At 37.9% G+C, this 23,935-nt stretch overlaps 1 protein-coding gene across 1 annotated transcript; it reads left to right on the top strand.

The window, feature by feature from the left end:
• The first annotated feature begins 172 nt into the window (after positions 1–172).
• On the top strand, positions 173–18,468 carry sult4a1 (sulfotransferase family 4A, member 1). Its single transcript, XM_058416585.1, has 7 exons — positions 173–511; positions 5,306–5,436; positions 6,745–6,825; positions 6,918–7,044; positions 7,750–7,844; positions 10,684–10,822; positions 15,428–18,468. Exons 1-7 carry the CDS (start codon positions 343–345, stop codon positions 15,538–15,540), a joined length of 855 nt encoding a protein of 284 aa, XP_058272568.1. The 5' UTR covers positions 173–342; the 3' UTR covers positions 15,541–18,468.
• The last annotated feature ends 5,467 nt before the right edge of the window (positions 18,469–23,935 follow it).

Raw genomic sequence — 23,935 nt, 5'->3', positions numbered from 1 at the left:
ACAGCTTATAGCAGGACAATTTTGTCAATAATCGAGCATCACTTCCGGGTTGAAGCCGGTGAGCGGCTGAGGCCACGCCCCTCAGTCTGGTGCTGGTGCTGATGCTGAGCACAGAGTCAGAGAGAGAGAGAGAGAGAGAGAGAGAGAGAGAGAGAGAGAGAGAGAGAGGTGGCATTACATCACTTCAGGAGAATGTGATTGGCTGGAGATCCAAGCGCCTGCAGACCTGCACGTCTTCGCCATAACAACCGAACCTAAGCTACGCGATATCAAATGCATCTCTTTCTATATAACAACACAAGGAATTAATTGAACTGATATTCTACTCCTTGGGCTGTGAAGATGGCAGAAAGCGAGGTGGACACGCCGAGCACCCCGATAGAGTACGAGAGCAAATACTTCGAGTATCATGGAGTTCGCCTTCCTCCTTTTTGTCGAGGGAAGATGGACGAGATCGCCAACTTCTCCCTCAGAAGTAGTGACATATGGATTGTTACTTATCCAAAATCAGGTATGCCATGCGGGTGTGTCCTGGAAAAGCGTCCTGTGTTCAGGTCACTGTCCTCGCGCTTGTGCTGTTTATGTGGGTGGATGCTGCTGGGTTGTTGTTTATTAGGAGTAAAATACTAAACCTCTTCATCATCAACATCAGCATTAACAAACCCATGCATTTTATGTGAATAATCTTATCCAGATGTGTGTGTTTATATTAGCCTATCACTGGAGCTGTATTTTTTCCCCCCTTGACGCAGTGGGCCTATATAATGCGAAAAGCCTGACAATGTTTTCATTTAATGATTGGTCTAATTTTCATGCACGTCTGTTTCAGTAAGGCTGTTTTTTCTTAGCTACTAATTGCGATAATAAACTTTGGAGGAGTCAAAACCAATAACTGATGATTCCATTAAAAAGTTCATGTCTCCAGTAAAAACAAGAGAATCGTTTTGGAGTCGAAGCAGTAACAGCTGTGTGTGTGTGTGTGTGTGTGTGTGTAAAATGACACACTCCCTCCCAAAGCTAGTCCAGTGTTTACATCTTTCTTTTTGCCGTGCGTCATGAACCTGACGCGCGCGCGCTCAGATGCGGGCCTGCTGCGGGGAGTCGGACATGGCAACCTGCGCGAGCTCGGGTGGGTCCCGTTCAGCGCAAAGCCTCCTGGGATTTTAAGCACCTAATTTCTCTTCTAAAATGTAGCCTGGATGCACAATTAAGGTCTTGACAGATCTTTCAGTTGAAATAATCACATGATTGATATGCGAACTGCGCACTTGGAGTTTGTTTACACGTCACATGTTTAGTTTTCACACACGTGTTTTTTTTCCACACGGAATGCACGTGTTTTTGTCTTCACAGACTTTTGCACGCGATTCATTTTCATTATTTTTCACACGTGATTGTTACTCAGTTCATCAGTCCTAACATGTGACTTGTACAGTTTTTACATATTATGTTCATATGTTATATTGTTACGATTAATTTATCTTCAGTTTATTTGTAGTTTACTGGTTAGCATGTTTTGCCGCACACTTCTGGGGTTGGAGGTTCGATTCCTGTCTCTGTCCTGTGTGTGTGGAGGTTACAGGTTCACCCTGTGCTTCCTCTGGGTTCTCTGGTTTCTTCCCCAGTCCCCAGTACATGTGTTGTAGTCTGATTGGCATCTCTAAATTGTGTGAACGTGTGTGTGTGTGATTATGCCTTGTGTTGGGCTGGCACCTTGTTTAGGGTCCCCCAGCTTGTGCCCCGAGTCCCCTGGGATAGACTCTAGGTTCTCTGAAACATCCTGTGTAGGATAAGCGCTACAGTATGGATGGATGGATAGATGGATGAATGATTCAGTTATTTTCACATGATATTATTACACAGAATTAATTAATTAATTGATTGATTAATTAATTAATTATGGTTTTAACTTTATTTATGTTTTATTTATTGGTGGTACTAACTTTTATTTTCAATGAATTTGTTGATTTTATGTTTATTTTTATCCTTCATCAGTTTTCACATTAGATTTTTAATTGATTCATATGATTTTAGTTTGATTCATTATTTCTAACATGTGATCTTTAAATGTGATTATTGTTTATACGTGATTAATTTCTTTTCTTTTTTCTTCTTCTTCTTCTTCTTCTTCTTCTTCTTTTTTTTTACACATTATTCATTTCTGCTCGAATTATTTTTACACACCATTTATTTATGGTCATGTGAAATGTTTATTTATTTATGATTCAGGTATTTTATGTTTTTTTAATGCATTTATTTTCCACACATGAACGTTACATATAATTCATATAATTTAACATTTTACACAGTATTCATGTGATTCATGTATGTTATTTATTAATGTTTGCATGTGATTTAAAAAATATTAAATTTATTGTCACATTCTTTTTTCACGTTTTTTTATTTTATTAATTCCTATGCCTGTTCCCATGATATGGCTTCTATTTACTTGTGCAGTTTCAGGGCATATCATGTTGCACTCACAGTCACGTGTAAGAAATAAAACTCCCCCTGATGCATACATGAGAAGTTTTTCAGTAAAGACCCCATTGTAGGTGAACTAATGCAGTGCAGCTTCTAATTCAATACTGTAGTTATTAATTACACACTCGGCATCTTGTATCTATGTATGGCTTTATAGATTGTATATGGAACTGGATATAAACAGGAAGTGGCAGATGCATTAAAGAGTTTCACTCTCAGCACTTATTTCATTGCCTGCACATTTAATGTGAAAATTGCACAGGAAGGAGAGCAGCCTGGTGTCTCTGGGGACCTCCACGCAGCCTCGATATAACTGCAGTCAGATCGGCTAGAGCCGGGCCTGAACCTGATACGAGGCAGTGCATGAGGCAAAGACAGACCGAGAGACTCTAAAAAAGAAAGATAAAGAACGAGGCTGTGGAGTACAAAAATATCTCCCGGTTCCAGGCTTACTTACTGTGTGCTTACAGTCAGCTTCAAAAGTATTGGCACCCTTGCTTTCACGGGTCGGACTGGAATGGATTTATTTGTAAATCACTCACAGCAGAATTTCCACAAGAAATGGAGTATTCATGATATTCCTGAGCTTGTGTAAATTTATATATAAAGAGAATCACTCATCTGAACCTCGACTGATACTGATACAGCTGAATATAATACAATTAGAGTGAGTTTCTGCAATTTTATATTCAAATTATGTTGTAACATTTAATATTTTTTCCATTACAAAGAAAGTTAGGACAAAATGATTGACACCGTATACAAGGTGAAGGAGTGTGTGTCTATGCTGCATTATGGGAAGACACATCTCTTTTACTGTTTAGTTGTCATTTTGTCATTCAGTCTCAACTTTGCCTTTTATAGAATTCGGTGAGCGCCACTTAATGTAAATCAGCTGTACTGTGAATACCTTTGGTATGTATGCATAACGTGAGTATGAAGGAAATTAGATTAGATTCAACTTTATTGTCATTGTGCAGAGTGCATGTAGAGAGCCAATGAAATGCAGTTAGCATCTAACCAGAAGTGCATAAGTGGCATATTTATGATAAATTACAATAAAGTTATACAGCTATGGGGGTGATATGTACAGGAGAATGGATGTTTATGTACAGATGTAGTAGCTATTATAAATAAGTATAAATATGATCTATATATTCTATTTTGAAAGAACTAAATCAGACAATATTCAATATGCAAATACTCGTAACAAGGCATGGGCAAAAGGGTCATTTATAATCTGTAAGTGTATTAGTAAACAAGGCAGGGTAACAACAGGAAAGATAGAAGCAACACAAAAAGGACAATTGGCAAGACACTGACGACTGCAAGAGTGATCCAGGAAGTACATTTACGGCATTTGGCAGATGCCACTTATCCAGAGTGACTTACATTTTATACAAGAAAAAAAAGATTGAGGGTCTTGCTCAGGGGCCTAACAGAGACAGCTTGATGGATCTGGGATTTGAACACCCAACCTACTGGTCACTAGTTTAACACCTTGACCACTAAGCTACTACATACACAGGAAGTACCCCTGGATGTAACTGAGGAACTGTGGTAGCTCTCAGCAGACATCAACCTCTACTGGTGAGGAGGCATATCATCTAATGACCCCAAACAAACATCATAATGGGTGCAGACACTAAATCAATGTTTTGTAATGAAATGAACCATCCTAAGAATGCAAAAGCGCTTGAAATGTTGTGCATGAACATTAAGATCCTATACATTATGCTGTCATACCTCTCTCACACAGTAGCAGCATTCAAGGCAAGCCAGTAAAGAGTCAAGCTGTTTTCTGTGTGTGTGCGTGTCTGTATGTGGGTGGTTGGTTAAGAAGAGGAAAAAAGGCAACAACAAAGGCAGTGAGGAAAAAATAGGTTCCCTCGTTGATGGCTGTGAAGTCATGCGTGGGAAACAGAAAGCCTCTCCATTAGCCATTAGACACAAATGAGCACATTTACTGAAGCTGTTAGCGCTCACTAAATGGCTATAAGGTGCTTTTTAGCAGTTTGGCAGTAGCCTGGAATGGTTGTGTTAAATCAGACTCGAGAACATACGTTTTAGATGCATTGATTAGACTGAATTTACTGGTTACTATTGAATACAGAATGCGTATTGTTTCCATTTGGCATTATTCAAGTTATTTCTGTGTGGTTATTCACTCAAGGCAAGACCCTGGAAGCTTAAATTTGTCAGAGGGTTGTTGTGACAAAGAGTCGTCTCAGAGAGTGATTCGTTCATTCTGTACTGACCGTGCATGCACAACATCCTATAGGTTCTGTATGGGAAATGTGATTAGTTCATCTCCCGAGTCGTTCGTTCATCACATGACAGCCTCATATGCTTCAGCTATGTAGTCTGAGATGGAAACAGAAACGATTAGTTCATCTCCCGAGTCTTCGGGTCCGAGTCGTTTGTACATCACGTGACCACCTCCTGGATCAGTATCTTACAGTCAATAATACTACTGTAATATTGTATAATATTTAGGAAAAATGATCAAAAGATACGTGCAATGGACATTTTCTGAAAAATAAAAAAGTTCTGTTCTTGTTCCTGTCAGTCTGATTCAAAGATCCGAGTCAGTAAAATGATCTGAACTTCCCATCACTATTTACTACTATGTTTTCAAACCCTTTATTTATGTCTTATTTTCTCTCTCATTTCCATTTGTGCACACATAATAATAATATTTATTTGCTTTCTGTCATCTAAATACATTGCTCCTAATCACATGCAACTTTCAGCCTCCTTATTATTTTACTATACGCCGTATTTGGTGAATAAGTCAGACTTTTTTTCTTTGTACATAAAGGTACCAGCTTGCTGCAGGAGGTAGTGTATCTAGTGAGCCAGGGGGCGGATCCAGATGAAATCGGTCTCATGAATATTGATGAGCAACTTCCAGTGTTGGAGTATCCTCAACCTGGGTTAGATATTATACAGGTATATACACACACACACACACACACACACACACACACACACACACACACATGTATTAAACAGGATTTATGACCTGATTTGAAAAAATAAACAACAACAAAAAAAATAATCTTAAATTCAACATTAAATAATAAATAATTCTTTAGAAGAGAAAAAATAATAAAACAATAATAAAAAAAAATCTTGCACTTCAACACTGAATTAAAATCTAGATGCTCAGACCATCATGAGTGCATTGATTATTGCATATATTTTGAAAATAAAAAGGGGAAAATGCAGGACATATAACAGGGTTATATAATACAAAAAAATACAAAAAATACAAAATACAAAAGGTAATAATAATAATAATAATAATAATAATAATAATAATTATTATTATTATTATTAATAATAATAATTATTATGAATACAGAATGCGTATTGTTTCCATTTAGCATTATTCAAGTTATTTCTATGTGGTTATTCACTCAAGGCAAGAACCTGGAAGCTTAAATTTGTAAAATATAATAATAATAATAATAATAATAATAATAATAATAATAATAATAATTATTATTATTATTATTATTATTATTATAACAAGAAGAACAAGCATCTGTGAAGCTTTAATAGTTTAATTTTTTATTTAATATATATTTTTTTTACAGATGTTATAGTGATGACATAGCGCTATGAACACAAATTCATATCATAGTATGCATTCGTAAGACCTTATTAATAACATCATTATGATTACATTATATACATGAATAGCTATCTTTACTGTGCATACGAAATTAGGAAAATACTTTTCACAGCAGCAATAACAAAGAACCCATGCACCCTTATAGAGCATTACAGAATCATGACTTGCCATTATGAATTTTTAATTATTAATTATTTGTATTATAATTCATAATTATGAAACAAATGAATAGCAGAGAGATTGTCAGGAAATTGTAGTGCATAAGATTAAAGCCATGTATATAAGTATGTATAATGTATATACAGTTTTAATGCATTATAACAGGTTATGAATGTATTTATAGTTAAACAGATAAAAGCTACTGAGTCTGAAAGCTATCGCAATGAATCCTGAACGTTTTCATGTTAAGGGTGCGCAAACTTTTGCATTCTATGGTAAATGTTATGGTTAGAGATTAAAGTTGTTACACCAGTTTCAGAAATACATCAATTTTGTTAATTTATACAACAAGAAGCAACAAAAATCTTTCCTTTAGAGTGTCAGGATTTCAACGTTAGCTAAAACTCCTGAACTGAAATTGAATCTTATCGAATTGTTTTGCTTTTGTTTTGCCGTTGCAGGAGCTGACCTCACCTCGTCTGATCAAAAGTCACCTGCCGTATCGCTTCCTCCCCACGGCCATGCATAACGGAGAGGGCAAGGTTATAAGCACATATCGCTTTGTGCTCTTACGTGTACATGCTGTTCTAGTTTCCTGCACTGATCCCTCACAGTGTGTATCTGTGTCCTGCAGGTCATCTACATGGCCCGGAATCCTAAAGACCTGGTGGTCTCCTACTACCAGTTTCACCGCTCTTTAAGAACCATGAGCTACCGTGGAACCTTTCAGGAGTTCTGCCGGCGCTTTATGAATGACAAGTGTGAGTGAGCTGAAGGCAAAAAAAAAAAAAATGAAAGGAGACAAAACTAGAAGAAGCGGAGGAACGAAGGAATAAAACACTGACTTCTGAACCTTCATCTCAAATATTCAGTTAGATTTTAGTGACTGAGATTTATTTCATTTAAATATTAGAATATCTGTAATTATATTAGTATATTAGTATTTATAATTAAACCAACAATCTCTCTCTCTCTCTCTGTCTCTCTCTCTCTCTCTCTCCATCTTTCACTCCTGCACCACTCTTTCTCTGTCTCCCTCCTTCTCTTTCTCTCTTTTACTCTCTCTGTTTCCCTCTTTCCCTCTCTCTCTTTCTCTCTCTCTCTCTCACTCTCTCTCTCTCTTTTACTCCCTCCATCTCTTTCTCTCTTTGTTTCCCCTTTTACCTCTGTCTGTCTGTCTGTCTGTCTGTCTGCTTCTCTCTCTCTCGCTTTCCATCTTTGTCTCCTGCACCCACCTCTCTTTTTCTGACTCCCTCCTTCTTTCTGGCCATCTATCTCTCTTTCTCTCTCTCTCTCTCTCTCTCTCTCTGTCTCTCTCTCTCTCTCTGTTTCCCTCTTTCCCTCTGCCTGTCTGCCTGTCTGTTTGTCTGCTTCTCTTGCTTCTCTCTCTCTCTCTCTGTCTTTCTCTCCTGCATCCCTCTTTCTCTGCCCCCCCCCCCCCGTCCCCCCACTCTCTCTCTCTGCAGTAGGATATGGCTCCTGGTTTGAGCATGTGCAGGAATTCTGGGAACATCGCATGGACTCCAATGTTCTCTTTCTAAAATATGAAGATATGTACAAGGTACATGCTTTGCTAGTCTGTACATGCTCACACACACACACACACACACACACACAGAGCAACTTATTGTTTATTGCTTGGCTGCTGTCTGTCTTTCCAAAGGTCAATGTACAAAATCTATAGGCAGAAAAACACTCACAGGCATTTCTCCAGAAACACAAGACTATCAGTGTATCTAATATCTAGAATCTAAACAAACAAACAAAAAAATAAAAATAAAAAAGCTAAAATGAAAACTAAAATATTCTGTTCATCAAAAGTTGCTTGAGAACTGTTATTGGATGAGAAGTTGAGTTGGTACACTGTCTTTGGGTGGAGTTCATAATCTGTTGTTTTTTTCTGTTTGGATTTATCTATGGGAAGAAACAGTAATAGTCATGGTAGCAAAGTCCAGTGCTGACAACACACACACACACATCATTATTCAGCTGTGTTTGAAACACCAAGAGCTAATACACTGTGCCAGGTTTGTCTCTGGTGGAGGTTTCTGAGAGGAGCTGGAGTCTCAGGTGGAGGTTTCTGAGAGGAGCTGGAGTCTCTGATTGAGGTTTCTGAGAGGAGCTGGAGTCTCAGGTGGAGGTTTCTGAGAGGAGCTGGAGTCTCAGGTGGAGGTTTCTGAGAGGAGCTGGAGTCTCAGGTGGAGGTTTCTGAGAGGAGCTGGAGTCTCAGGTGGAGGTTTCTGAGAGGAGCTGGAGTCTCTGACTGAGGTTTCTGAGAGGAGCTGGAGTCTCAGGTGTAGGTGTCTATGAGGATAACACTCAGGAAACTTCTCAGTATCCATGACAATATGTCACACCCCTTGCAGGCGACACTAGAGACGTACCGGAGCGCATTCAGCTGTAGACTGAGACCACCGAACAACCACATAACACCATAGGACCAGTGGTGTTTCTACGAGTGGCCATCAAACTCTTTAATTCCTCCCCTATTACAAGAACAGAGCTGACACAATGAGCAGTGACAGTATCACTGTGTTATTATACACACTATCCCAATTTCACAATAATTACAATATGCACATTAATATAATACCATAGTCTCCTCATGGTCCAGTGGCAGGTTTCCTCACTCTCATTGCTGTGGCCCAGGTTCAATTCCCAGGCAGGGAGCTAACCCAGCCACTGAAGAGTTAACTCTCAGTTCTATCTAATTTTATCTTATCTTTTCTTACGGTGTGCAGTAAGGCTCCTCACATTTTTCTCACATGCGTTGTGGAAATTAATGATATCATCATCAGATAAAACACACGCACAAGTTACTTCACTTCCTGAACAGGTGCAGACCAGAATATTAGTCCTGTTTAAGTTCCTGGACATCATAGAGCAGTTCAAGTGTAACCGAACTCACACCACCTCCTACAGAAAGTCTGGGGTTCCGAGTGCCATGCTGCACTTCCTGCTCCGTGTGACAGCTTTCACATTCACAGTTGATCACGAGACCTGTGTTCTGTTTCAGACTGAACTGCCAATGTGAAAGCTGCTTAGAGTTTGAAAAATGTACTAGGATTTATTTGCTATAAAACAAGGAGTGTTTTTTTTTACTAACTCAATCTGAAAAAAAAAACTGATCTGTCTATCTACAAATCTGTCCATGTTGCTCAACACCAAAACATTTGTAAATGCCCCAACATGGTGGAGCAGGACGATCGAACTGACCGATAAACACGTGTACACAGTGTGTAGTGCAGCTGCCGAGCTATACATCTGATAAAAACAAGAACAGAACAATCTGATCACTCTCTCAGTTCCTGTTTAACCTACAGAAAACTGGGAAACACACACACACACACACAAACACACACATACACACACATACACACACACACACACACACACACAGACACACACACACACACAGACACAAACACACATACACACACACACACATACACACACACACAGACACAAACACACATACACACACACACACACAGACACAAACACACATACACACACACACACACACACACATACACACACACACATACACACACACACACACACACACACAGACACACACATACACACACACACAGACACACACACACACATACACACACACACACACACACACACACATACACACATACACACACACAGACACACACACACACACACACATACACACATACACACACACACATACACACACACACAGACACACACACACACATACACACACACACACACACACACACACATACACACATACACACACACAGATACACACACACACACACACACACACACAGACACACACATACACACACACACAGACACACACACACACATACACACACACACACACACACACACATACACACATACACACACACAGACACACACACACACACACACACTGTCTTTCTGTCTGTCTGTCAAAAACACAACATGCATATTCTGTTTATTGTCTCCATGCGATGTTGTTTCTACAAATGATTCATTTATTTACATGTAAAACAATACTTATGCCTTTTTTCATATTATTTATAATATTTCATTTTTATTTATCTTCATTTTTAACATGTCCGGTATGTGTTTTTTTCTACACGTGATTTCCTCCCCAGCTCATGGTTCAGTTATTTTTACATGTTAATTTTTATCTATTTAAAAAAAAAAAATCTTTTTAATGTTTTATTAAAATGTGTTTTCCATGTGTTTTTTCCAGATCTGTTGATTTCTTTCTTTATTTTTTTCTTAATATCATACATATCAGACCCTGACTCCACACCTTGAATATTCAACTTCATTTCAGTGATATAGATTTGTTTCATTTTATAATTAGAGCAACAAATATTTAATGTGTCTCTCTCTCTCTCTCTCTCTCTCTCTCTCTGCAGGACCTGGGTACACTGGTGGAACAGTTGGCCCGGTTCTTGGGTATCTCGTGTGATAAGGCTCAGCTGGAGAGCATGGTGGAGAGCTGCAATCAGCTGATTGAGCAGTGCTGTAACTCAGAGGCTCTGTCCATCTGCAGGGGTGAGACACACACACACACACACACAGTTTCTGTAAAGACTTGAGTTTGTTTTTGGTAAATATTTCTGTGATACACATCCTCTGCTCATTGTTCACATCATATTTAATCTGCCAGAGATATTATAAGGAAGAGATAGAGATTCCCAGATCCCCAGATTCCCATTCTATGATCCATGTGTGAAAACAGCTCAGCATTTCAGGGCAAAGTCAGAAGATTTTAGCTGTTGCATCTAACTGATGTTTTAAACATGCTCTTGACTACATTCCCTCAGGATTCAGAAGCATTAAACACCTTCCTCACATGTAAGAACTCATGCAGCACATAAAGAGGAAGATGTTGCTACTGTAATATTGACACAGTTTGTCAGGACTTTAAGGGGCCATTAAATAAATGTCCCTTAGAGATTAACATATTAGACCAAGGATGTCCAGTCTTCAACCAGTCAGAAGCTGCACCTAAAATGATTGAAAGCCAAGATTCAGCTGATTAAAGCCACACCGACTCTTTCTGAATAATACTGGACACTACTGCTATGTTCATATTTAGGAGATCTTTGCTTGACTCCCTTATAGGCCTGATTATATACAACTGAGTTAATTATATAGAGTCAAGTCACTAAATTACTGAAAGGAGCTCCTTCGACAATCAAGGTAAATTGACTAGTATGTAAAATCCAAAGGCTGTGACATTTTGGTTCTTCAGCTCCATCATGTGGTGTGAAAGAGCAATACCGGATGTATAAAGTTTCACTCGGGACAATTTTCAGACGTTTAGAATTGTATTTAATTTCTTGCTTTTAATCGGTGCATTAATTTATTGATGTATTCATTTAAACCTGAGGCAGAAGGTTACTTCATCTGATGTAGAAAACTTTTCCCCCTTTACACTAATACACTAGTTTGTGCAAATTCGTATTCCACTGTAGGTGTCTTTTTTGGTTTATATTCAGATTTGATATCTTGTATATGACAACAACAACAGCAATAATATTCGTCTTGTACACAGATTCAGAAGATCCAGTCAATTATACAGTAAATTATATTCTAATCTTCCCCTCTGGCTGAATTCAGGACGTTTCACTGACGTTCCTTTCCTTCGTCTTTGTCCTCACTGCGGCAGATCTACACTATAAACATGATTGAATGTGTTATTATGTTTTATTTGTGAACATTTTTGTTGAAATTGATCATTTTGTTGATTTCATTTCCATTTATTGTTTCATCATTTACTGTTTTTTTTTTTTGTATGTTTAGGTTTTTTTTCCTTTCGTGCATGGATTCTTTGCTTGTCTTGATGGTGAGAAGTGATGAGCATGCAGTAGGGTCTTAGATAAACAATGAGCATGGAGAAAGAGAGAGAGAGAAAAATGAGAGAGAGAGTGACAGGGGGAGAGAGAAACAAGGTGAGTTTGGGCGAGACAGAAACACCTACTAATACCTGGCTCTTCTTTATACAATGTGTGAGTGTGAAGGCTTTTATTGACTTGCTATTTGTAATGAATGTGCAACGTCAGGACTTGCTGTTATTGGAAATTAATCAACAGTGTGGTGAAGCAGAGCTCTTCTTAACACCAGCTGATTATTTACCAATAACAGCATGAGCCGTTTTAATTCTTTTATGCCATTGATTCCTTTAATAATTCTTTGATGACACCTTTTTATTCAGCTATATATAAATATAATTACTTTAGCATAGTTCCTTTCAACACTTACATTATATCAGCTATATACATAAGCTGTTCGTTGAGAGTTAATGGTTACAGCTTTACTTTTGACTGTTATAAAGCTCTGGACTGGAGACTCCTTCCATAAATGTCAAATAACAATCACCTCAGAGGAGACACATCAACAATTAAACATATTTAAAAATCTGCTTATGAGGACTATAAATTGTATAAATTGGTACTATAGCAATCAGCTATAGCAGGGTTCCCCAACCTTTTTTGTACCATGGACCGGTCATTCATCCATGGCCTGGGGTCTCTAGTAACATTTGTTTTTGGGTCATTTTAGCGTGGGTTAGCTTGCCGGACTTACTGAAGTATGGAAACACCTGCAACTGTGTCAAATGTGGGAGTGAGGCATAAGTTTATTGTTTCTTTGTGGCCCAGTACCAAATGATCCATGGCCCGGTACCGGTCTGCGGTCCGGTGGTTGGGGACCCCTGAGCTATAGTATAATATATAGTATATACTAATATATCAGCTGCTTTTCCGACTGTTTTTAATAGATATCACAAAATAAAGACAATATTTTAAAATGAGAATAAAATAAAATGAGATAGCAAAAAATGGCTTTGTGCTACACTTCAACTTGCTCTTCAAAATAATCAGTTAATGTGAATTTATGAGTAATTAATTAAAGAATGAGTTTATTGAAATGAGATAACAAGATGATTTCTTGAAGTACCAAAGTGAATATCTCTAAATAACCGCAAGAACCCTGAAATAAAGCGGTAATATTTTAAAAATGAGATCATTATAAAAATGAAAATGGAATATTTTAATATGAGACAACTCAAAAGTAAAGGAATATTTTAAAATGAGCAAATATTTTTTTTAAACAAGATAATTAAAAAACACTGACAGAATATTTTAAAATGAGATGATTCAAAATCACAACAAATTTTAAAATGAGATAAAACAACAACAGAATATTTTGATTCTTATTTCAATAATAAGATATAATTTGAATCAAATAATTTTGACTCGAGATAATTACAAATACTGGCAGAATATTTTAAAATGAGACAACTGAAAATAATGACTGATTATTTTCAATGAGATATCTCAAGATAATCTTGCAATTAGATAACATAAAATAGCGATTTAACATCAGGAAGTAACAAGATCTCGTTTCAAGATACACTATATTGCCAAAAGTATTCGCTCACCCATCCAAATAATCAGAATCAGGTGTTCCAATCACTTCCATGGCCACAGGTGTATAAAATCAAGCACCTAGGCATGCAGACTGTTTTTACAAACATTTGTGAAAGAATGGGTCGCTCTCAGGAGCTCAGTGAATTCCAGTGTGGAACTGTGATAGGATGCCACCTGTGCAACAAATCCAGTCGTGAAATTTCCTCGCTCCTAAATATTCCACAGTCAACTGTCAGCTGTATTATAAGAACGTGGAAGTGTTTGGGAACGACAGCAACTCAGCCACGAAGTGGTAGGCCACGTAAACTGACGGAGCGGGGTCAGCGGATGCTGAGGCGCATAGTGCGAAGAGGTCGCCAACTTTCTGCAGAGTCAATCGCTACAGACCTCCAAACTTCATGTGGCCTTCAGATTAGCTCAAGAACAGTGCGCAGAGAGCTTCATGGAATGGGTTTCCATGGCCGAGCAGCTGCATCCAAGCCATACATCACCAAGTGCAATGCAAAGCGTCGGATGCAGTGGTGTAAAGCACGCCGCCACTGGACTCTAGAGCAGTGGAGACGCGTTCTCTGGAGTGACGAATCGCGCTTCTCCATCTGGCAATCTGATGGACGAGTCTGGGTTTGGCGGTTGCCAGGAGAACGGTACTTGTCTGACTGCATTGTGCCAAGTGTAAAGTTTGGTGGAGGGGGATTATGGTGTGGGGTTGTTTTTCAGGAGCTGGGCTTGGCCCCTTAGTTCCAGTGAAAGGAACTCTGAATGCTTCAGCATACCAAGACATTTTGGACAATTCCATGCTCCCAACTTTGTGGGAACAGTTTGGAGCTGGCCCCTTCCTCTTCCAACATGACTGTGCACCAGTGCACAAAGCAAGGTCCATAAAGACATGGATGACAGAGTCTGGTGTGGAGGAACTTGACTGGCCTGCACAGAGTCCTGACCTCAACCCAATAGAACACCTTTGGGATGAATTAGAGCGGAGACTGAGAGCCAGGCCTTCTCGTCCAACATCAGTGTGTGACCTCACAAATGCGCTTCTGGAAGAATGGTCAAAAATTCCCATAAACACACTCCTAAACCTTGTGGACAGCCTTCCCAGAAGAGTTGAAGCTGTTATAGCTGCAAAGGGTGGACCGACGTCATATTGAACCCTATGGATTAGGAATGGGATGTCACTTAAGTTCATATGCGAGTCAAGGCAGGTGAGCGAATACTTTTGGCAATATAGTGTATGTCATTATTCCTAGTCATCCAATGCAAGATAATGACATAATATTTTAAAATGAGATAACTCAAAATAACATGATAATATTTTAGATAATAACTCAATCTTGTTTCAAGACACACCATTATTTCTGGTTCTCTCATTTCAACATATTTCAACATATCAAAATAAATGACATTTATATTTTAAAATGAGATCATTTAAAAGAATGACTGAAAATTTTTAATTCTTGTTTTAATATTTTGATTCAGGACAATTACAAATACTGACAGAATATTTTAAAATGCGATAACTGAAAATAATGGCTTAATATTATGACTATCCTGAAACCAGAAGCTGGTTAGCTTGGTCTATGACATATCTTGAAAAACTTATTATATGAATATCACGAGAAATATATTATATAATGACAAATCAGGAGAAACTTGGTGTTAATTCAGTATAATGACTGCAGCAGATCTAAAGGCGTGTTCATTGACAGTCTGTCTGTTGCTGCAGGTCGCGTGGGCCTGTGGAAAGACATCTTCACTGTGTCCATGAACGACAAGTTTGATGCTGTGTACCGACAGAAGATGGGGAAGTCTGATCTTACCTTTGATTTTGGTCTGTGAACCAACCACATGGCGAACAGGACTCAACCAATCAGACCGACCTGCTCTCCTCGACACTGTCTGCACTCGCTAGAATGACGCCTCATACACCTTTTCATCCTTCCCTTTCCTTCTTCACTTAGCTTATGTGTTAAAAAACAAAAACAAACAAACAAAAAAAGTTGCTCCCCGGTATTCGACTTGAATCAGCACATGTAAACGCAGCGAAGGTAAAAACCCATCCAAAGTTGAATGTAAAGATATTTTTTTTCCGCCCGGAGCTTCATCATCAAGTGTGTTTGCAGCGTGTTTGTGTAATCCAGTGCATCAGCAATGCTTTAAATGCTTTAGCCTGGTGACAAGTGTGAGTAAAAATGCTTGGTGCATTACATATTGTATAGATCTCTTCTTATAGTACCCATTTATGAAATGTATATTTATCAAAAAATATATATGTCATTTATATTCTATAAACTAAAACCTCATTACAAAGAGAGAGATTCGCAAATGTCTGCTTGATTTCGTAGCTTTTTCGTAAGTAGAATTGGCAAGATGATATATTGTATATGGAGTCAACCAATCACAGGCCTGTGTGAAAGCAAACTGAAATATTTGTAAACGTCAATCAGCTTTGTTTCTCTGTTCTGTTCTGAGATTCCTGAAACTACGATAAATATTGTTTATGTTTGCTGAAGTGAACAGTATTACAGATGATGTTTCTACACACGGGCATGCATGCTTGCCAGTTTACTCTCTGAGTGTGTGTGTGTATGTGTGTGTATGTGTGTGTTTAAGCAATATTTCATCAATGACAGCAGCCTGGTGTACTGTGTAAGCTCTGTAGTTGAGTCAGGATAATGCTTTCTGCTCACAGATCAGCGTCTCATCTGTCTAAAACCTTAGGAGAGAAGAACGGGGATGGACAAATCAGACATCGATTAGCGAGCCTTTGGACATGTACAAGCTCTAATTTACTGCACAGACAAGTGTTTTCATTCCTTAGTCATTTAAAAGAGATGTAATATAGAATGGAGAGCTATCAGGTTATGACTTCTTCAACGCAGCATGTCATGTTCGAGAAAGAGTTGAAAGAGTTATATGACGACTTCATGCTACATTTCATTCTGCTCCGGTTTGATACTTTGAACTAAGTCACAAATCATGAATCACAAAGAATGAGAACTTGAATTTGAGTAAATAATGAAAGATTGATGTAGTGAATTAAAGAATGAGATAACCTGAAATAACAACATCATACCTTGTAGAAACAAGTTAATAAATGCATATCCTGAAATGTGAAATAACATCATATTATTTTAAGATGAGATACCACAAAATAATGACAATATTTTTAAACAAACAAGTTAAATAAAAGTAACGACTTAACCTCATGAACTAACAAGATAATGAATTAACATAGGGATATCTCTAAAAAAAAACGAGATAACATGAAATAATTCTTATCATAACATATCTTGAAATGAGAGAATTCGAAGTTATAAACTGATCTTGAAATGAGATGACAGGGTCATGTCTTGAAATAATAAGTTAACAACTCTAAATAACCGCATATCCAGAAACAGAAAATAATGACATAATATTGTTAAATGGAGATAAATTATTAAAAAGTAATGACATTATATCTGGAAATGGGATAACTCAAAATAATGACTTAGCACCACAATTTAGCAAGATAATAATCTAGAATAATGGCTTTTTATCCTGAAACTCGATAACTCATAATAAGGTCTTGAAAATGAGATAACTCAAAACGATGACTTAGCATCACAAACGAACAAGATAATCATTCAAAATGACTTTGCATCTTGAAAACAAGATAACTCAATATAACGACATTATATCTTGGAATAAGAAAATTTAAGAAACTCTATCTGAAATAAGAATGTAAAAGCTTGAAAATAGAAGTTAAATCTCTCTCTGTATATAAAGTTATATCTTATATTCAAGATCTTGAAAGATAATAAAAAAACAACAACACAACATTTTAAAATGAGATAAATAATGGCTTAACGTCACAAAGTAACAAGATAAACCCTTAAAACGAGATAACTCAAAATAACTTCTTGAACATAAGATAACTGAAAAATAATGTCATAAATATATTTAAAAACAAGATAACTTAAAATAATAATCAACCTACAAGATAATAACTCAAAATAACGAGATATCTTGAAATAATGACTAACAAAATAATAATAATATTCAGATTGATGAGATATCTTGACATATTGTGCATGCTTGCTAGTTTACTGTCTGTTTGAAGTGTGTATGGGTGTGTGTGTGTGTGTGTGTGTGTGTGTGTATGTATGTGTATTGACTCTAACATCAACAAGCAAGATAATAACTCAAAATATGAGATATCTAGAAATGAGATAACTCAAAATAACACCTTGAAAATGAGATAACTCAAATTAACATATCCTGAAATAATGTAATTATTATTACATATAATACATTGGTGTAATATCTTAGTAATAATAAGCAACATTTAAGTAATAAAAGTTAAAAGTACAAGATCTTAAGTTAAAATGATGTAATGAAATAATGAAATATTTAGTTGAAGTAACTGCAGAATATACTGAAACCCAGTTCTTAGGTTACAATTAGGTAGAAATAATAATAATAATAATAATGAATGCAAAATGTTTTTAAACACACGATTCACTGATTCTGAAAAGGTCACATCCAGGCGCAGTTGTAAAAGCTGATAAATGAGTCGTCTGCTCTCTAGATACCCCATCGAGGTGGGTCACACCACTGTGAAGCTCATTGTGTTTAAATAAACACAACAACAACAACAACAACAAACACTTCTGTGAAATATAGAGCTGGGATGTAATTGTTTCTTCCTCTGGTTGTTGAATGAGAGAAGATTAAAAAGAAATGCTGTTGAATTAAAAAATAAATCTCTCAGATATCTGATGTGTCCATCCCTGAACAGTGTGACAGCTTACACAAAAACACACTACACTATCATTCACAAAACACACTGTTTATGTTCCCAACACTCAGTTATGCTTATTAATATCAAGCAGGTTTATTACACATTATTATAGCTTCATGTAAAACTCCTTACTTAAAGATTACTTAAGTACCAGTACTCAAATCACAGCATTTTAGAGCTTGAGGTTCTTTGAAAAAACATTAAGGAGATATTTAAAGTCTCTATCCTGAGATACAAACACCTGAACCTTTTCACATACACTATATTGCCAAAAGTTTTGGGACACCCCTCCAAATCATTGAATTCAGGTGTTGTTTTTCAGGGCAGGGGTTTGGCCCCTTAGTTCCAGTGAAAGGAACTCTTAATGCTTCAGCTTCATACCAAGACATTTTGGACAATTTCATGCTCCCAACTTTATGGGAACAGTTTGGGGATGACCCCTTCCTGTTCCAACATGAGGAAAAAGCAAGGCAAGGTCCATAAAGACATGGATGAGTGAGTTTGGTGTGGAGGAACTTCACAGAATCCTGACCTCAACCTGATAGAACACCTTTGGGATGAATTAGAGCGGAGACTGTGTGCCAGACCTTCTCATCCAACATCAGTGCCTGACCTCACAAATGCACTTCTAGAGGAATGGTCAAAAATTCCCATAAACACACTCCTAAACCTTGTGGAAAGTCTTCCCAGAAGAGTTGAAGCTGTTTTAGCTTAGTCTCCGCTCTAATTCATCCCAAAGGTGTTCTGTGAGGTTGAGGTCAGGACTCTGTGCAGGCCAGTCAAGTTCCTCCACACCAAACTCACTCATCCATGTCTTTATGGACCTTGCTTTGTGCACGGTCCATTATATATATATTATGTATATATATATATATATATATATATATATATATATATATATATATATATATATATATATATATATATATATTATATGTAACATTTCTGGAGGTCTATTTAACACCTATAAAGCACAAGGTGATGAAATACAATCTTCACAAATTAGATACTAGACTGAAAATGTACTAACACATATAGAAGGAAATGTAGCCATACAAAAGTGACAGATACCAAGCTTTTCTTAAAGTAACAAAGTTTCTCTGTAAAACCTGGCAATCCTGGTATTTCTACATCTCCTGCTTGACTTTTCCTGTTAGAATAGAAGTCAATAAGTCAATTTTTAAACACCCTGTGCTTGTGGCAAATAACATAAGCTACACTATATTGCCAAAAGTATTCGCTCACCTGCCTTGACTCGCATATGAACTTAAGTGACATCCCATTCCTAATCCATAGGGTTCAATATGATGTTGGTCCACCCTTTGCAGCTATAACAGCTTCAACTCTTCTGGGAAGGCTGTCCACAAGGTTTAGGAGTGTGTTTATGGGAATTTTTGACCATTCTTCCAGAAGCGCATTTGTGAGGTCACACACTGATGTTGGACGAGAAGGCCTGGCTCTCAGTCTCCGCTCTAATTCATCCCAAAGGTGTTCTATCGGGTTGAGGTCAGGACTCTGTGCAGGCCAGTCAAGTTCATCCACACCAGACTCTGTCATCCATGTCTTTATGGACCTTGCTTTGTGCACTGGTGCACAGTCGTTGGAAGAGGAAGGGGCCAGCTCCAAACTGTTCCCACAAAGTTGGGAGCATGGAATTGTCCAAAATGTCTTGGTATGCTGAAGCATTCAGAGTTCCTTTCACTGGAACTAAGGGGCCAAGCCCAGCTCCTGAAAAACAACCCCACACCATAATCCCCCCTCCACCAAACTTTACACTTGGCACAATGCAGTCAGACAAGTACCGTTCTCCTGGCAACCGCCAAACCCAGACTCGTCCATCAGGTTGCCAGATGGAGAGTCCAGTGGCGGCGTGCTTTACACCACTGCATCCGACGCTTTGCATTGCACTTGGTGATGTATGGCTTGGATGCAGCTGCTCGGCCATGGAAACCCATTCCATGAAGCTCTCTGCGCACTGTTCTTGAGCTAATCTGAAGGCCACATGAAGTTTGGAGGTCTGTAGCGATTGACTCTGCAGAAAGTTGGCGACCTCTTCGCACTATGTGCCTCAGCATCCGCTGACCCCGCTCCGTCAGTTTGTGGCTTTGTTGCTGTCGTTCCCAAACACTTCCACGTTCTTATAATACAGCTGACAGTTGACTGTGGAATATTTAGGAGCGAGGAAATTTCACGACTGGATTTGTTGCACAGGTGGCATCCTATCACAGTTCCACGCTGGAATTCACTGAGCTCCTGAGAGCGACCCATTCTTTCACAAATGTTTGTAAAAACAGTCTGCATGCCTAGGTGCTTGATTTTATACACCTGTGGCCATGGAAGTGATTGGAACACCTGATTCTGATTATTTGGATGGGTGAGCGAATACTTTTGGCAATATAGTGTATCATCAAATGTGTAAAACAATGAAATCTTTTAATTTAGACCAGTGTGTGATCATTAAACACAGTAAGGATTGAAAATATTATACATGAAATCTTGAAATGAAGTTTAAAGACATTCTGGAGTATCACACTGGCATACAGACATTAAGCCACAGCATGTCAACCTGAGGAAAACATAATCAAGCATTTCTAGCAAATCATTAAATGGAGGCATTTTATGAACTCATGACCTCAGTATATTTTAGCCACAAGATAATAATCCATGTCCATGAGATGATAAACCACCAGAATCATACCTACGGTTTTAATATATTAATTTTTTTAAATCCATGCCTTATTTAAAAATTTAATAATAACAATGCTATCATTAAAGATGAAGAGGTCTCAGGTGAGCATGTCTCTACCTCTGGCTCAATTTCATACAAATTGTAAACCGGAAGCAAAGCAACACTAATCCCACCTCAGATCCTAATCTGTAAACCCGAGGCTTTTGTACAGGTCGAGGAATGTGAATAGTGTAGAATAGAAACCAAAATCATTTACAATCATTTAATTCTCAATGCTTGAGGACACTTTTGAGGATCTAAAATGGATCATCAGGATGTACACGAAACATGTGAAGTCCATGTAGCTCGAATGCACGCTGTCACAAAACAGGATTACTAATAAACTCTAAAAATTCACGTCAACATTTGAACAATACTAAGAGTTGTGGTCAGTGATATAATTTGTTGTATGAAACTCCCAGCATTTCACAGACCTAGTGTGAGCTAATGTGTCCAATGGAGCCATCACTCCATGCAGTATCTATAAACCAGTAAATCAGCTGGTAAACACTGGACTGGAGTGGAGGGTCAGTCAGTGTGGTGTTTATTTTCCTGTCTGTTTAATGGTTTATTAATAAAGTTACATCTTTGAGCCTTTGTGTGTGTGTGTGCGTGCGTGTGTGTGTGTGTGTGTGTGTGTGTGTGTAATTCCACAATAAAAAAAGTCTCACAAATAAGTAAGAAAATAGATTAGAGTAATAGATTTAAGTATTTTTTCCCATCATGCTAATTACAAGAGGACATCATCATCATCATTATTATTATTATTAGTAGTAGTAGTAGTAGTAGTAGTAGTAGTAGATTAGTATTTTATTTTATTTTATTTTATTTTATTTTATTTTATTTTATTTTATTATTTGCACACACCTTCAATCCATGTTCAATTCACCAGTGCTGGGTTTTACTGAATACAGTATGACATGTCAGTTTTTATCCATTTACAGTTATGTGTGTGTGTAAAAGTAAGATCTGGAACGTTTGTGAAATCAGTTCATTTCTATTATCACTTACAGTTACAGTAACTATAAACAGTCGTTTCCTTAGCAGCGTTTTTTCTCTGTCTTCTCTGGTTCTCTAAATTTCCTCAATAACTCAACATAGCTTGTAACTAGGAAACAAGCTGGTCAGAGACACCTGCTCATACTTTGACAGAGATACTCAGGTCACGGACACTCAACTTGAGGGTTAAGGGACTTGCTCATGGGCCCAGCAGTAGCAGCTTGGTGGTCCTTGGAACCGTTGTTCCACCACTGCCCCAGGTGACTAAATGGTCAACATTTTTGAAAAGTTTTACTGCTTTTTTAGGGAGGAGATAAAAAAAAAGAATGTCCTTACGACTTTCTAAAAATGCAAAGCATCACTTTAACAATGCACTGACACTGGAGACTCCTTCCAAAATACACAGCTTGAATGCATCCTTTCTAAAAACATTTGTAATAAACAATATTAGAACGTTTACATTATCCCGAGCTTTTCTTTTTCCAGTACAGCCGGAAGTCGTGTCGGAGCTGCTGTTATAGGACATGAATCAAGAATTCAGCAGCACTGTGGTGTAATGAACGGAATAACATGCAACAGAAACACTGATGACATGATGCAACAACCTGCATGATGCACAGCAATGCAACATAAATCATAAAACGGTTCAGTAACTCTGTCTGTCTGTCACTAGAGGGCAGTAGAATGCAGGGTAAGTGAAAAGGCTACCGAGAAGGATTTGACAGCTTTTGAGCCATATTTCATGTCATAAATCATGGTCTATGTGGCAAAGGATAATGATATGTTCTTAATCTTTAATCTGACCTCGCTGAATGACCGAGATCTGGAGTAGTGGTGCCATGAACAATCTGTCGTATGCAGTGTTTAACTCGTCCAGCTCATTAACCAGTCAGTTGTCAAAGTGAATCAATCATCTAATGTAAGTGGAGATATAGTGCAGGATAAGCCTTTCCCACTAGACTCAAACTCAGAGCAGACATTTTAAAGTCAGTTTTTCGTTTCCGGCCCTCTCTCTCTCTCTCTCTCTCTTTAATTTCCATGCAGCAGTAGGACTGCTTTGTAATTTCACTGCGAGTATCTTGGTGTTCCCTCCGGAGAGCTGCAGACAGACTGAGGATGTGGATGTGTGAGATGCAAAATAGTCGTTCCTGGTGTTCTTTCCTGGTGGAACCTGATTGTGTGTTTGTGTGTGCAATCTGGCAGCATGTCTTCCTCTATCTATTTGCCTTCCGGGAAAGCGCATTGATTGAGTGTTGCATGTTGCACATCGGTTACACCTGTGTGTGTGTGTGTGTTTGTGTGTGTGTGTTTTCTAAGGGTAACATATGCTTCATTTTTTTGGTTACTGAGAGCATTATATTTGAACACGCTTCATATTTTATATATATATATATGTGTGTGTGTGTGTGTGTACGTGTGTGTGTGTGTGTGTGAGTACATGTGTGTGTAAGTCCGGCACCTTGCTTTTCCCCCTTCTTCCAATTTTCTTCCAAAATCTGTTGCATCAGATTTCTGTTTATGGCTGACACGATCAAGATCTGGTCAACCCCAGGAACCCGATGAGATCAAGGTTTGATGTATCGTACATTCTGGGATGCTTTACTGCTCACCACATTGTAAAGAGTAGCTATTTACCTCACACCAGTCTAGCCATTCTTCTTTGACCTCTCTAATCAAGAAGGAGGTTTCACCCACAGAACTCCGCTCATGAGAGGTTTTTTGTT

This window comes from Hemibagrus wyckioides, linkage group LG19 (genome assembly GCF_019097595.1).
Source record: "Hemibagrus wyckioides isolate EC202008001 linkage group LG19, SWU_Hwy_1.0, whole genome shotgun sequence".
NCBI classification, from domain to species: Eukaryota; Metazoa; Chordata; class Actinopteri; order Siluriformes; family Bagridae; genus Hemibagrus; species Hemibagrus wyckioides.
This window is presented reverse-complemented; position numbering and strand designations above follow the sequence as displayed.

What these genes read in the sequence shown, in the direction of transcription:
- sult4a1 (XM_058416585.1), top strand. Translation starts at nt 343, where the DNA reads ATGGCAGAAAGCGAGGTGGACACGCCGAGCACCCCGATAGAGTACGAG. An exon ending in CTGGGTTAGATATTATACAG is followed by an intron (nt 5,437 to 6,744) that starts GTATATACACAC and finishes TTGCCGTTGCAG; the next exon opens with GAGCTGACCTCACCTCGTCT. An exon ending in AATATGAAGATATGTACAAG is followed by an intron (nt 7,845 to 10,683) that starts GTACATGCTTTG and finishes CTCTCTCTGCAG; the next exon opens with GACCTGGGTACACTGGTGGA.